Below are 16165 nucleotides of genomic sequence, written 5' to 3'. Positions count from 1 at the left end.
AAAAAAATTAGCCGGGCATGGTGGCATGTTTCTGTGGTCCTAGCTACTTCAAGGGCTGAGGTGGGAAGACTACCTGAGCCCAGGATTTTGAGGCTGCAGTGAGCAGTATTTGTGCCACCACATTCTAGCCTGGAGTAAAATTAGCTGGCAGATTTTTCCCCGCATTTAAGTTTGGCCCCATGAGTGCAGGTAAACACATAAAGAGTAGGTGAAGATTTAGGGATAATCAGGATACTGGTAGTCAAACAAGTACAATTAAGAGAGAGACCAGTGGCCGGGAGTAGTGGCTCACACCTGTAATTCCAGCACTTTGGGAGGCTGAGGCAGGTGGATCATGAGGTCAGGAGTTCGAGACCAGCCTGGCCAAGATGGTGAAACCCCGTCTCTACAAAAATACGAAAAAATTAGCCAGACGAGGTGGTGGGCGACTGTAATCCCAGCTATTTGGGAGGTTGAGGCAGAAGAATTGCTTGAACCCAGGAGCCGAGATCGCACCACTACACTCCAGCTTGGGCAACAGAGCAAGACTCTGTCAAAAAAATAAAAAAGAGAGAGAGACCAGCAGAGGACCTGAGAGTACACGCAAGGGAGTGATAATGATGATCCGACGACAAAGCAGAGCTAAGTAGGGAAGTGAGTACATCGGGGGATAAGGGAGAATGAAAAGGGGACAAAATCAACAGATCTTGATTGATCCTGGTGGAGTCTGTATATTAAAGGGAGTAAGGTGGAAAGATAGATAATGGTATTTGGAAAGTAAGATATCACAAGAAAAAGTTTCAGAATTACTACAGCATAAAACCAGATCCTTGGGACTCCTACATCTAATAAAAAAATTTCAGTTCAGAGTAAGAATCCATGTCAGAATTGAATGGCAGATAAGAGGATTAAAGGCAGATGATGAAATAAAGTTTAAGAATCTCTAGTTTTTTTCTGTATGTCAAAAACCATTAGAAAAGTCTAACTCCAAATTTAAGAAAAACAATAATTCAGGTTTTTTTTTTTTTTTTAAGGATGCAATCTGATAGATAAAATAGCTGTTTTATGTTTTTTGGTTTTTTTTTTTTTTTTTTTTTTTGAGACAGTCTCGCTCTTGTCACCCAGGTTGGAGTGCAGTGGCACAATCTTGGTATCTCAATGCACTGCAACCTCCGCCTCCTGGGTTCAAGCGATTTTCCTGTCTCAGCCTCCCAAGTGGCTGGGATTACAGGTGCCCACCACCATGCCTGGCTAATTTTTGAACTTTTAGTAGTACAAGCTGAAGCAGGTGGATCAGCTGAAGTCAGGAGTTCAAGACCAGCTTGGCCAACATGGCGAAACCCTGTCTCTACTAAAAAGTACAAAAATTAGCCAGGCATGGTGGTGCATGCCTGTAGTCCCAGCTACTTGGGAGGCTGCGGCACAAGAATCGCTTGAACCCGGGAGGCAGAGGTTGCAGTGAGTCGAAATTGCACCACTGCACTCCTGCCTGGGTGATAGAATGAGACCTTGTCTCAAAAACAAAACAAAACAAAAGACTCAACCCTTATTTTCCATGGTATCCAGTTTGGCCACTTAATTGTTCAGGTTGTAGTCATGGAATCTAGAGTCCTATACTTTTCTGCTTACAAAATTAAATGTATAAAGTAACTTAAGCTAAAATTAAGTGCCATTTTCTTTAGTTTATACCTTGATGCCACAATTAAACAACTTCTGCGTTCCCCAAACGTGGAGATGTCATTACTTTAAAAAGAAAAAACAACTTTCACATTTACAGATTTCACAGCATATCATCACCCAAACAAGTAAACATCCTTCTGTATATTCTTATCTACTTTTCAAATCTACTCTAAAATATTACATTCTATCTGTTGAGCAGTTAAATATACGATTAAAATCGTACATTTTGGTAGCCTGAAAAAAATGAATCTTGGTTTTCATTCTAAAGGGAAAAAATAAACCATGATATATATATATATATAAATCTATTAAATTAATACCAAGTTTGAATGATGACAATTATTTACTCACCTCCTTAATAGCATCTTCATTAGGGAGCATAGAACATAAACATGTGATATACGCTTGCTGGAAAGATGACACATTTGAAATTTCTTTAGATTCTGCACATAGTTTTGATAAAGCAGTAGCCTGGGGGATGCAGTTAGATTTCAACAAATGTTTTATTCGCATTTGCAGAAAGGAAGGTCCTTCTTGTGCAATCAATTTATTGACTAGAAAAAAATGAAAAATAAAACAGTTTGACAACATACCACATAACATGTCAGATTTGTTAAGATGAACATTTCAGATCTTTTTATTTGATTTTTAATAAAAATTTAGTTTATATAAATGGGAAGTTTATTCTGGTCTCAATATTCATCTAACAGAGAGGAAAATTAAGAAATAGTGAAATGAACTATAAGCATAAATGCAAGAAATGAAGCAAGTAACCTATGTAATATTAACAACTATCAACTGAATGCTTATGAGACATCAAGTTTTAAGCTGCATATTTTTATATACCTTTCATTTATTCTTCACACCACCACCAAGGCAAGTATTATTATCCCCAGTCTAAGGTTAGGAAAATTAATATTCACAGAAGTTAGGTAACTTGCCAAGGATTCCAAAGCCAGTGGTGCTCTTTCCTCTAAACCAGGCATTTCTCAAAGTGTGTTCCACCGACCAAAAGACCTGAGAGATAGTCCTAGAAAAAAAAAGGATTCCTTGGTCAAATCTCTGAACAGTCCTGCAATAAAGAAAACTGTTCACTTTTATTTAAAAACCCAATGTTTCCCAAACTGATTTGACCAGAGAACCCTTTTATAAATATTAGTAACCTGTAAAACATGTGTTCCTGGTTCAGTACACACTTTGGAAAATGCTACTCTGAAAGCGTCAGAAGTACTGAAGCTCAGTACTTCTGTACTTCTGTACTTCTGAGCCATACTGAATATTAGGCACTTGGCATTGACTGAACAGTGCTCTGGATGAGCCCTCAATTTTCGAATAGTAAATATCCAACAAGTATGTGACATCACTACATAATATTACTTAAAGAATAGAGGTGAGAATATTGCATGTCAAGCCAAGTGGTGAATAAACAAACTGCTTTAGGTGGTTAATCTAAAACAGTATCTCTCAGACTTGAAAGTGCCTTCTGGATCACCTGGGGAGCTTATTAAAATGCAGATTCTGATTTATTAGGTCTGGGACCTGAAATTTTGCTTTTCTAACAAGCTCCCAGGTGGTGTGTGTGTCTGTCTGTCTGTCTGTCTAGAGTAGCAATCGTTTATACTAAGGATAAACGACTGGCCCAATTTTAACTACATATCAGAATCAATCGTAAAATTATCCTTTAAAAAAAACAAAGAAAACAATATAGATATAATCACAGATTTCAAAAGGACACAAAAAGCTATACAGTTAAAGTTTTTATCCCTCTACCCTGACCCCAGTGCTCTGGTTTCCCACCCTGAGAAACAACAAGTTTCCAATTTCTTGTTTATCCTTCCAGAAATATTCTGAGTATGGAAAACATTTTCTTTTGCCACTTAATATATAATACAGGTTACTCTATCATCTGTACAGTTAGAGCTACCTTCTTATTTTTAACAACTGAATAGCATTCAGTGGTATGGATGTACTATATTTAACCAATTCCCTACTGATACACTTGCAGGCTATTTCCAATCTCTGTCAATCATCAATAATGCTGCGACTTACAACCCTATATATAGGTCATCTGAAACATGTGAATAAATCTACAGAACAAATTCTTAGATGCGGAATTGCTAAAGGCTCTGTTCATTTGTAATACTGACTTATACTGCCAAATTGCTCTCCAAAAATTGTACCAATTTATATTCCCATCAGCAATATGTAAGTGCCCATTTCCTAAGGCACTTCAAAAAGTTCTGGATTCCAGAGCTCCAACTCTGGAGATTATGATTTAGCAAGTGGAGTCTGGACCTTGGGATGTATGTTTTTTGGTTTTAAATCCCACAGATACTCTAATATGTAGCCAAGGTCAAAAAGCATGGAGGGAAAACAGGTCACAATCACTTGGACTTTTCCATTTTCGTCCAACAGTTACTAAATTCCACAAGATGAACTCACAATCATACCCTTCACTCACATAGCTCCTTATTCCTTACTTCTATTTTCAGCAATGATATTCTCTCAATTATGCAACAATAAAATGTTGGCATTATCCTTCCTTGATACTTCCTTTCCTCAAGAAAATCAACTTAGTTATTATGTCCTAGCAATTCTTTTCTAATCATCTCCAATCTAATTCATGCCTATTAGTTCCTGTCATGTCTCCCCTATATCCTGTTCTGCCTAACATCAGATTCTGCTCTATTTATCTGCCATATGAGGTTGTAAGCGATTCTGCAAATCCCACAGGAAACAACGTACCTGATAACAGGCGTATTACCTATACAACCTATTGCCTTACAAATTCCCACAGCATTTTACTTCTTTCCCCACATTTAGTTTTCTCTAAGAACAGTGATAAGGGATTATAGTGTACAAAGGTTAACATTTCAGGCTTTAGAACCACTGATCTGAGGTTGAAACCTGATTCTGACACATAGCTGTGAGACCCTTGGACAAATTAGCTGACCTCTCTGAGACTCAAGTTTCTTCATCTGTAAAAAGGTTAGTTATATCCATCTCACATGGATGAACAAATTAAAGAAATACTAGAGATGCAGATAAGACTCACCACAAGGCCAGACATAGAGTAAATGTTCAATAGTACTTACTATTGTCTCTGATATCTCCTTTATTACACTGTCAGCAATTTGTGAACAAATATCATGTCTCGTTAGCCTTTGTATTCCCTACAGCTTAGTGCACAAGGCCTTGTATATTACAGATGTTTAATTAAACCATGCACTTAGCAACCGAAGGGTCATCACTCTCCAATCAAAAACGTTTTAATGTCATCTCACCTGGGCTGAAATTCTGCCTCCACAATTTTAACTACGTGGTCTTGGGTATGTGTAATCTCTCACCTGTTTCATGGATTAAATGAGATATGAAAGCACAAATACAGTGCCCAACACAGAGCAGGCACTCTGAAAACCATAGCTATTATTTTCTATGCGGTAAGCTATTTTATTCAATAATTATAACTATAGTTAAACTGCTGCTAAATCAATTTTAACATATAGCTCAATCTTGTATTTTACAAATCACTTGAAGATATCAATCTTTAAATTTCTTTACCGAAAGGAAATCTACTATATGCTTCAATATTTAAAACAATGTCTCCCAATCATAATCTTTTCTGTATCTCATTTCTTCAAACATTTCAATAAAAAAATCTGTTTTAGTTTTTATACCCTCCCTTCCATCCAAATTTAACAATTGAACTGGTTTGCCATATTTCTTTGCCTTCTCTTTTTCAGAACCATTTAAATGAAAGGTGCAGACATCATGACACTTCATCTTATACTATATACTTCATTATGTAAAAAGAGTAACACTTAAGATCCAGTTGAAAAACAGTTCTGCCAGGCACGGTGGTGCACACCTGTAATCACAGCACTTTGGGAGGCTAAGGCGGATGGATCATCTGCAGTCAGGAGTTCGAGACCAGCCTGACCAACATGGTGAAAACTCATCTCTACTAAAGACAAAAAATTAGCCGGGTGTGGTGGCACATGTCTGTAATCCCACCTACTTGGGAGGCTGAGGCAGGAGAATCACTTGAACCCAGGAGGTGGAAGTTGCAGTGAGCCGAGGTCACGCCATTGTACTCTAGCCTGGGCAACAAGAGCGAAACTCGTCTTTAGAAAAAAAAAAAAAAAAAAGAGGCCGGACGTAGTGGCTCACGCCTGCAATTCCAGCACTTTGGGAAGCTGAGGCCAGATCACCTGAGGTCAGGAGTTCAAGATCAGCCTGACCAACATGGAGAAACCCCGTCTCTACTAAAAATACAAAATTAGCTGGGCATGGTGGCACATGCCTGTAATCCCAGCTATTCAGGAGGCTAAGGCAGGAGAATTGCTTAAACCCCGAGGCGGAGGTTGTGGTGAGCTGAGATTGCGCCATTGCACTCCAGCCTAGGTAACAAGAACGAAACTCCATCTCAAAAAAAAAAAGAAAAACAGCTCTTCCATGGTGTCTTTACTGATCATGTCACATGAATGTCAGGTAAAAGTATCAACAATTGGCACTTACTACAGAAGACAATCAGTGATATGAACATCACTGCTTTTTGGTATCAAATATATTAAATATCTGGTCTGCAGGAGCAGCAGAGATATAAAGAAAGCTTTTTAATCTTTTGACCCAAAATTAGATTAAGGGTCAACTGTGAAAGGAGGCAGGTTACATGTTACCCACCACTTATACTGTGGTCCTCAACATAATTCCTTAGATATGGAGGTTATCATGTACCTATTCAGAGTCTTAAAGATAGTGGGTGCTTAATTAATATTTACTGAATAGACAAGATACCAAGAATGTTAGGTAAGCAATGCTTCTCCCCATTTACTGATGTTTTTTCTATGTTAAAAATGATTAATTACTGTTAACTCCAGAGGTGGGGTGACATAGTTGATAAGTATATCAGGGGAAAATACACTAAGGATGTTTAACTCAACCCCACCCTTTCTCCCTCTTGGGCTTGGGCCTGCCTGCACAAAACATGCAATCTCCTCTGCCCCAGTCAAAGACTTATCTGGATAGGAATCTGCCCAATTCTGGGATGTTTTGAAATTACCTGGCTCTAACAGCTTTTGTCAATAACAAAGGTGTTATTTTAGCCTCCATCTATCTACATTTATAAAGGGATGCCGTTTATTGAGGACCTCAACGGAAAACAATTAACACCAATCTTTTTCTATTTAACAGCTCTTTTACTTATTCTTTTTTTTTCTTGTCAGTGCAACTGGTAAGCACTAGAATGATCAGAGGAAACAGATCAAGAGAAAATCTAAGTGCCTTTATGCCCATCTTCTCACTATACAGAGAGGTCCGAACACCATGTATATGGTAGGTGCTCAAGCTGGGTGAATGGATAAGCTAACTGGGATATTTTAAAGGATCAACAATCAAATGCCTACTTCTAAGACCTAAAGATAATCTTAAAATGTGTAATAATTATTCTAAAATCTGTTTTTATAGCAAAAAATGTACTTAACAGAGTGTAATCCTTTGAACTTTCCACTAACTTGACGGAAATGAAGTTACAATTGTTGGCTATATCAAACAAAATATTTTGTGTATCTAAAATCCAAATATCAATTCAAATCCATAATTTTCCTGGTCTTCAACGGACAATTTTGCAAATAAAACATTTCATTCTGGCTGGGTATGGTGGTTCATGCCTGTAATCCCAGCACTTTGGGAGGCTAAGGCAGAAGAATCTCTTGAGCTTAGGAGTTCAAGACCAGCCTAGGCAACATAGTAAGACCCCCATATCCACAAGAAATAGAAAAAGTAACTGTGCACAGTGGCGCATGCCTATAGTCCCAGTTACTTGTGAGGCAGAGGCAGGAGGATCGCTTGAGCCTGAAAGGTAGAGACTGCAGTGAGCCATACTTGTGCCACTCCAGCCTGGGTGGCAGACTGAAACCTTGTCTCAAAACAAAACAAAACAAAACAAAAGCAACAAAACTTCATTCTTTGCATCTCTCTTTTATAAAACAATGAATTCCAATTATTTCCTATATATAGAAGAAAAAAGAAATTTTTTTCATGGCCCTTGGTTGTTGCAGTCAATAAAAAAGATATAAGCAGGCCGGGCACGGAGGCTTGTGCCTATAATCCCAGCACTTTGGGAGGCCAAAGTGGGTGGATCACAATGTCAGGAGTTCGAGACCAACCTGACCAACATGGTGAAGCCCCATCTCTACTAAAAACACAAAACTTAGCCAGGCGTGGTGGCACGCACCCATAATCCCAGCTACTCAGGAGGCTGAGGCAGGAGAATCACTTGAACCCAGGAGGCGGAGGTTGCAGTGAGCCGAAATGCTGCCACTACTGCACTCCAGCCTGAGCGACAGAGCAAAACTCTGTCTCAAAAAAAAAAAAAGAAAAGAAAAACAAGAAAAGTATAAGCAAAGCTCTACCACACACCAAAGATTACAGCAGATTATTCATTTCTATCTCAGGAACTTTGTATGAACATTGTTACTCAACGCAAAATTTAAAAATGAGTGCAAAAACTATCTAACAATGCAAGAATCCTTACAAAAAAAAAAAAAAAAGAATCCTTACTTAAGCAAAACATTAAATGCTAATGGTTAATTTTTACTGCTCAAAGCAGAAAGACTAGATATATACACAAGTGAAATTCCCTAAATTTTAACCCATAATCAATTCCAACTTTCTCAGAACTAAATCCTCATCCAATATAGTCTTAAGACTTACCTTCCTCTGTTTCCACTGGCTGTTGAGACAGAATTTTAAGAAGAACTGGGTTTTTCCACACCCCTTCCTTGGTAACATGAACCAATATTTGTAGGTTATTATTCCCAAATTCCAATAATGCATCATGTGACTCCTAGAACAAGAACAGCATACCCAGAAAATAAGTTAACAATATAAAAATTAGTTTTGCCTTTTCAACATATCTGATACACCTAGGAACTGAAAGAATCTATACTTTGGATTTCCTCAAAATAAGTAACCAAAACCAAAAAGACCTTAAAGCCTTGTGAAATTCTGTTGCAGTTTTTTTATTTTTTATTTTTTTTTAAAGACAGAATCTTACTCTGTCACCCAGGCTGGAGTGCAGTGGTGTGATATTGGCTCACTGCAACCTCCATCCCCTGGGTTCAAGTAATTAATTATCCTACCTCAGCCTCCCGAGTAGCTGGAATTACAGGCGTCTGTCACCACGCCCAGCTAATTTTTGTATTTTTAGTAGAGACGGGGTTTCACCACCTTGGCCAGGCTGGTCTTGAATTCCTGACCTCATGATCCACCCGCCTTGGCCTCCCAACGTGCTGGGATTACAGGCGTGAGCCACCGCGTCCAGCCTCTGTTGCTGGTTTTTTAAAAAAAAAAAAAAAAAAAAACTAGGATGGGGCCAGGCACAGTGGCTCATGCCTGTGATCCTAGCACTTTGGGATGCCGAGGTGGGTGGATCACGTGAGGTCAGGAGTTCAAGACCAGTGTGGCCAACATGACAAAACTCTGTCTCTACTAAAAATACAAAAAATTAGCCAGGCATGGTGGCGCCAGCCTATAGTTCCAGCTATTCAGGAGGCTGAGGCAGGAGAATCACTTGAGCCTGCGAGGCGGAGGTTGCAGTAAGCCATGATTGTGCCACTGCGCTCCAGCCTGGATGACAGAACAAGACTCCGTCTCAAAAATAAACAAATAAATAACTAGGATGTTTTCACTAAGTAAAAGACTGCCTTCAAAATGTTTTCCTGAATTCCTCCCTGGTAAAATTATCACCACAATTCAAGATAGGTGATATGTTGCATTACTGTTGGATATTTGGAGTGCCCTACTATTAGGATCACTCATATTACTAGCAGACTCTGAAGACTTGAAAGATAGCCCTGGTGGAGGCTGATTTAATTATTTTTTGGTTTTTTGTTTGTTTGTTTCCTTTGTTTGTTTCCTTTGGAGATGGAATTTCTCTCTTTTTGCCCAAGATGGAGTGCAATGGTGTGATCTTGGCTCACTGCAACCTCTGCCTCCCAGGTTCAAGCAATTCTCCTACCTAAACCTCCCAAGTACCTGGGATTACAGGCACCTGCCACCACACCTGGCTAATTTCTGCATTTTTAGTAGAGATGAGGTTTCGCGACGTTGGCCCAGGCTGGTCTTGAACTCCTGACCTCAGGTGATCCACGTGCCTCAGACTCCCAAAGTGTTGGGATTAGAGGCATGAGCCACTGTGTCGGTTGATTTAATTATTTTAAAGCCACCAGTGCTGCTTTCTTTTAAAGAATTCTGCAGTATTCACACAAGCTGCCTATTCCTCTAACAGGAATTACAGGAGTATTACTTAGTGACACAAATTGTTAAATAATTGCTTTAATTCGTCTAAAAACTTGCTATTTAAATGATAGGTGACTCTAAAATCTAAGTTATTAGCTCAGCAAACAAACAAAATGTATTTACCAATAGTTTGTTCATTAAAGTTCAAGGGTGAGGGAAAAGGAGTCAGAAAATTAATTCAGTATAAATGATGACGTATGTCTCACTGTCCTCTACTACTACTGAGGATTATTGATTATGATGAGCTTGTTCCCATGTTCTAAAATTCTTACTTGTTTCCCTTATTTTAAACTGCTGAAATTCTCTAGCAACATGAGCTTCCATTTATGTCAACATTTCTTTGGAAACTATAAGCCAAAAATGTTCACAGGCCTAAGAATATAGTTTAGTATTCATTCAAGTGAAAACTACAAGATATAAAGTCTCCCCCATCTGCATTTGCTGCCTTGTCCATTTATAATATAAAATAAGAAAAATTAAGGGTTTTTTATCTTTTGGATTTCAACAGGGATCATGTCTTAACATTTATTTGTACCCCTACTACATTTATTTACTGAATACATGTTAAAAAATATATCCTACACATCTGATAAACCTGAAAACGCTTACACACTTTTAAGCTGAAAAGTGGAAAAAGAGGCAACTATTTTATTCAAGCAAGCTATCTAAGAAAAGAATAAAGAAATGTGAGAGGCCGGGCGCGGTGGCTCAAGCCTGTAATCCCAGCACTTTGGGAGGCCGAGACGGGCGGATCACGAGGTCAGGAGATCAAGACCATCCTGGCTAACATGGTGAAACCCCGTCTCTACTAAAAATACAAAAAACTAGCCGGGCGACCTGGCGGGCGCCTGTAGTCCCAGCTACTCGGGAGGCTGAGGCAGGAGAATGGCGTGAACCCGGGAGGCGGAGCTTGCAGTGAGCTGAGATCTGGCCACTGCACTCCAGCCTGGGCGACAGAGCAAGACTCTGTCTCAAAAAAAAAAAAAAAAAAAAAAAAGTGAGAGATTTCTCTCTAAAAAGGATAGAGGTTGAGTATCCCTAATCCAAAAATCTGAAATCCAAAACGTTCCCCAAATCCCAAACTTTCTAAGCATCAACATGATGCTCAAAAGAAATGCTCACTGGAGCATTTTGGATTTTCAGATTAGGGATACTGAACTACTAAGTATAATGCAAATATTCCAAAATCCAAAATACTCCCAAGTATTTGAGATATAGGATACTGGAACAGTATTAATATAGTAGTAATAGTCCTAATTAGGATTTGCCCTTCTAGAATGCCATATGCCAGAACAAAACGGCTTCAGAACACAGAGTGACAAAAATCAAAGTGCTACGCATGAGAGATGATTTCAGCAGCTGTACAGATATGTGAGATATTAGGACTGCATTACAGGGATTTAAATAGGCCAAGAACATGACAAAGAATCCTCTTCTCACTAAAGAGAACATTATATCATTTCATTTTGGGTTATGCATTCCAGAGGAAAGAAATGTTCAGATAATGAAGTGTGTCTGTTAATATGCATGTCTTTATTTGTGCCTACATGAAACAAGTCTAAGCTGCTATAACAGGTCTAAGCTGTGTCCTCAAGGAAGTGGTTAACAAAGTAAGCTCAGGGTTTGAAATCTGTGTGTAACTTTGGCCAAGCTAATTAACTTCTCTTCAACTGTCTCCCCATTTGTAAATGGAGATTCAAATAATCCTCACACTATAAGGTTTGTAATTTGATTAGAAGATATAAAACAAGTAACATGTAGTATAAAGCAGTGATTGGTACATAATTAGTGATCAATAAATGAATGACAGAATGCATTTATTTTTAGAGATGAGTCCTATTATTTTAGAGATGAGCCCTGTCACCCAGGCTGGAGTGCAGTGATGTGATCATATCTCACTGCAGCCTCCGACTCCTGGGCTCAAGAGATTCTCTTGCCTCAGCCTCCTGAGTGGCTGGGACTATAGTTATGTACCACCATGCCCGGTCTATTATTTATTATGCTTTTATTGTTTTTCAGATGGAGTCTCACTTTGTTGCTCAGGCTGGAGTGCACCAGCGTGATCTTGGCTCACTGCAACCTCTGCCTCCTGGGTTCAAGTGATTCTCCTGCCTCAGCCTCCCAAGTAGCTGGGATTAAAGGCGCCCACCACCATGCCCGGCTAATATTTGTATTTTCTAGTAGAGACAGGGTTTCAGCATGTTGGCCAGACTGGTCGCAAACTCCTGACCTCAAGTGATCCGCCTGCCTTGGCCTCACAAAGTGTTGGGATTACAGCCGTGAGCCACCACACCCAGCCGGGTATAATTCTTAGAGTGTTAGGAAGAAAAAGGTGAACCTTAGATGTAATGAAATAGTGTTTTGTATATTGAAGGTTACCAATAAGTATGCTACGAAGGATCCAAATATTGTTCCTTTATAATTGTGTATGATTTTGATAGCTTTATGCTGTGTAAACTTTGTTTGAATAATGAAACTTTTCTGTTGATTTCTACAAAACCAAATGAAAAAAAAAACCATTTTTAATACATCCCCTTCAAGTGACGGGCCTTTTTGTCATTTGATGAACTTAACACCAATATATAATAAATTTGTTTTTGTTCTAAGGCTTTAATTTTAGTTTGCTAGGAGTAATTAATCAGGTGTCTTGGATACAGAAAATTTTTCTGAGTTAAAATCAACTCACCTGCAGAGACTGAAGGAATGGTAGCCAGACTTCACAAGGCAGTTCACTTTCAGATACTGAAAGCAGTAATTCAAAACAACTCCTACAATAAAAATGAGTAAGTATATAAATGTGGTTACAGTAATAATTAAGTAGAGTATGACAGCAATATTAAAAATCTATTTTAAATTTGTTTAAACTATTTTAAATGTTTTTACTCTTCAAAATTTTCTTCAGAGTTGTTATACTGACTGTTCAATCTAAAAAGGAGGAAAAAAGAAAGACCACAAGGCTTTATATTTATATTGTTGCTTTAGTACATTTGGTAAGAATATAATAAGCTCTTTAGAAATCACATTCTAAGCAGTTTTATTTTGTTTATTTGGGTGTGAAGAGGCACCCATATAGGACAATTCTAAATCCAGCAGACAAAAATGGGAGCTCAAACTATTGTCAATTCAGCTGATAAAATGATAAATATATGTAACTGTTATCTATAGGTTTCTGTCACTTGCAGAGGAAGCAGGAAGACTGGCAAAGTCATTTCCTTACCTCTAAAAAAACCAAGCATAAGAGTTTCCTTTTTCTGGCCAGGCGCGGTGGCTCAAGCCTGTAATCCCAGCACTTTGGGAGGCCGAGACGGGTGGATCACGAGGTCAGGAGATCGAGACCATCCTGGCGAACACGGTGAAACCCCGTCTCTACTAAAAATACAAAAAAAAACTAGCCGGGCGAGGTGGCGGGCGCCTGTAGTCCCAGCTACTCGGGAGGCTGAGGCAGGAGAATGGCATAAACCCGGGAGGTGGAGCTTGCAGTGAGCTGAGATCTGGCCACTGCACTCCAGCCTGGGTGACAGAGCGAGACTCCGTCTCAAAAAAAAAAAAAAAAAAAAAGTTTCCTTTTTCTGACTATTATCCAGAAGACACAGAAAAGAAATAACAGGACCCCGTCTCTACTAAAAAATACAAAAAACTAGCCGGGCGAGGTGGCGGGCGCCTGTAGTCCCAGCTACTTGGGAGGCTGAGGCAGGAGAATGGCGTAAACCCAGGAGGCGGAGCTTGCAGTGAGCTGAGATCTGGCCACTGCACTCCAGCCCGGGCGACAGAGCGAGACTCCGTCTCAAAAAAAAAAAAAAAAAAAGAAATAACAGGAAGATTTTTTTTTTGAGAAAAGAAATGCACAACTTGAATAATGATCAACTCAAAATACCAAGGAATCAACACCTCTCTAAAACCCTGCAGAATTATCCTTTACCCCTTCGAGATTACAAAAGGTAAAACAGAAACTAAGACTTGGTAGAAGGAAAAATAGGATCATAAAACCAGGAATGCTGGTCTTCCATAAAGAGCCATTGGAGACTAGGAAGCAAAACAGGTGAGGCTAGAAAAAAAAAAAAAAAAAAACCATCTAGACTAGAAGTCATCTCACTAAACAATCTACAAGTTGAACAAGGTGATGCCCAGCTAAAACCGAATAGCTGTTGTATCTTTTCAATTTGCAGATGAAAATTACAATAAAGGTGTAATTTTGTCTAATATTATGCAGTTAAATATTAAAACAACAGCTAAATCATGTTTGTTTGTTTTTTGAGACAGTCTCACTCCATCACCCAGGCTGGAGTGCAGTGGCGCCATCTTGGCTCACTGCAAGCTCCACCTCCCAGGTTCAAGCGATTCTCATGCCTCAGCCTCCTCCCAAAGTGCTGGGATTACAGGCGTGTACCACCATGCCCACCCTAAATCATGATCTCTTTCTTGGGATGGTAATCTTATACTGTACCCTGATATTTTTTGCTAATAAAATTATCCTTAGTTCAAATATAATCAAATTACAGAATTTCATGTTGTTTTTGCCAAGATGTTCTTCAAAGACTACCAGTTTCCAGGTATTCTGTCATTTAAATCAATCTATACCTAAGGGACAGAAATATATCATTCTCAGATTCCAAGCCTGAATAGGAAAAGAGACTCTAGTGGCAAGTTCAAGATGATGTTGCTTGGCTGGAGCTTCACTTGGACTGTATCTCCTGGCAACGTGAGTACAAAGGAAATTTCATTCAATGGTATGACTCTAACGGTGCTCTGAAGAATAAATGTGATGCCACTGTAAAGAGAAACCAGGCAAACAATGCGACCAATGGTACTCAATTTTAAGAGTGATTTAAGTTCTTAAACTTACAGTACTAATCTGCCAAGCACTAAGAGGACATCTTCACATTCAGTAGTTAAGTATGGACGTGCACTGGCAAAGCTTTGGATGGCAAGTCGATATACCTCCAGAAGATACACAATATGTTCTGACGCATTCTTGTTGCTTGCATATTGCAATAAGGTCTACAAAATAAAATTAAAAATTATTTACAAATAAAAATAATGAAACAGATTGTCTTTGTCCTCAAACGCACCACATAGCTCTCCCATTTTTTTCCTAATAGATGCATATACTTTTTATTTGCCTTTTAAGGCTCTGGTTTGTTTAGAAGATTATATTTTCATCACTTAATGAATTATTTCTGCTGAGTTAAAGAAACGGCAGAACTACTCTTTTGATATCAGAATAATTCTAAGAGTAGAGCCATAAAATGTCTAGTTGTTCTCACTATAGTTCTGGAGTTGCCATCTCTAAAATTCAACGAGTTTTCAACCATGTGCCAAGCACTGGATACATAAGAATAAGACTATGATCCCTGCCTTCTACAACAAGAGATGAATTATTCCTGAGTATGACTCTCAGTTCTACAGCCCCATAAAATCCTTTTTTTTCCTGTACATATGGAATTGATTAGGCTTCCAAGGGTTAATTTATGCTAACTAATTTGTAAAAGGTTAATGTTATATTGGTATTTTTATTTTTCACTAGCCCTGTATCCTCAACAAAATACATATTTATTTTTTATAAAGTTTATGAAAAATATTAACATATAGGCCCAATTTATTTGGTTACAATGGAGGGAATAGTCCCCTTACCACACAGGGTACCCTATTCCTCATACTGTGGCATCTGAGAAGTTATCTGGCGAGTATGGAATCTAAACCAAAAGAAAATGAAACCACAATAAAGCCTGATAAATTATGTGTGTCCTATCACTAAGAATCTGTCCAAATGATGGTGGAAAGCTGGCTTATGTTCTCCCTGGACAGTGTTGAAAAACCACTGCCAAATTCATGTTTGGGGACTCTCCTTCTGAGTTCCATGGAGTTGTTTTCTCTCTTGTTCATATATATTTTCCTTCTGACAACTGATTAGGTTTTGCTTATGCTTAATTGGTATATCTAGTTAAGACCTGAAGTATGTATTATAGCCTAACATAAGCAGGATACAACCTTCTCCCTGGAATATACATTCTGTCTGACAGGGCTGGGGAGTTCCTAATAGGCTTTTGGTTGGGGATACTTCAATAGGCAAGTCTTATTTTCAGAAGGTAGCTTTAACTTGAGTGAAATACATCTTATCTGAATTCATTACCCCAGAATAATGTCTTCAAAGATTCCTAACTTCCTGTCTTTGATTTTTTTTTTTTGCCTAAAGAACTACAAATAG

At 38.6% G+C, this 16165-nt stretch overlaps 1 protein-coding gene across 2 annotated transcripts in view; it reads right to left on the bottom strand.

Moving 5' to 3' along the window:
- Window positions 1-16165, bottom strand: part of RLF (rearranged L-myc fusion) — an 81184-nt gene that overhangs the window by 38542 nt on the left and 26477 nt on the right. Inside the window, exons 2-5 of one of the 2 annotated variants that reach the window (XM_010354215.2) lie at window positions 14804-14958; window positions 12647-12728; window positions 8374-8506; window positions 2011-2213 (exon numbers count right to left, since the gene is read on the bottom strand). In XM_010354215.2, the coding sequence (XP_010352517.1) occupies window positions 2011-2213; window positions 8374-8506; window positions 12647-12728; window positions 14804-14958 (573 nt within the window). Of the gene's footprint in view, window positions 1-2010; window positions 2214-2505; window positions 2642-8373; window positions 8507-12646; window positions 12729-14803; window positions 14959-16165 lie in introns of those variants that run through there. The other variant, XM_030912729.1, reaches the window with a different exon arrangement.

This window comes from Rhinopithecus roxellana, chromosome 12 (assembly GCF_007565055.1).
Source record: "Rhinopithecus roxellana isolate Shanxi Qingling chromosome 12, ASM756505v1, whole genome shotgun sequence".
Classification (NCBI taxonomy): Eukaryota; Metazoa; Chordata; class Mammalia; order Primates; family Cercopithecidae; genus Rhinopithecus; species Rhinopithecus roxellana.
The sequence above is the reverse complement of the archived record's forward strand: the minus strand, read 5'-3'. Positions and strand labels throughout refer to the sequence as shown.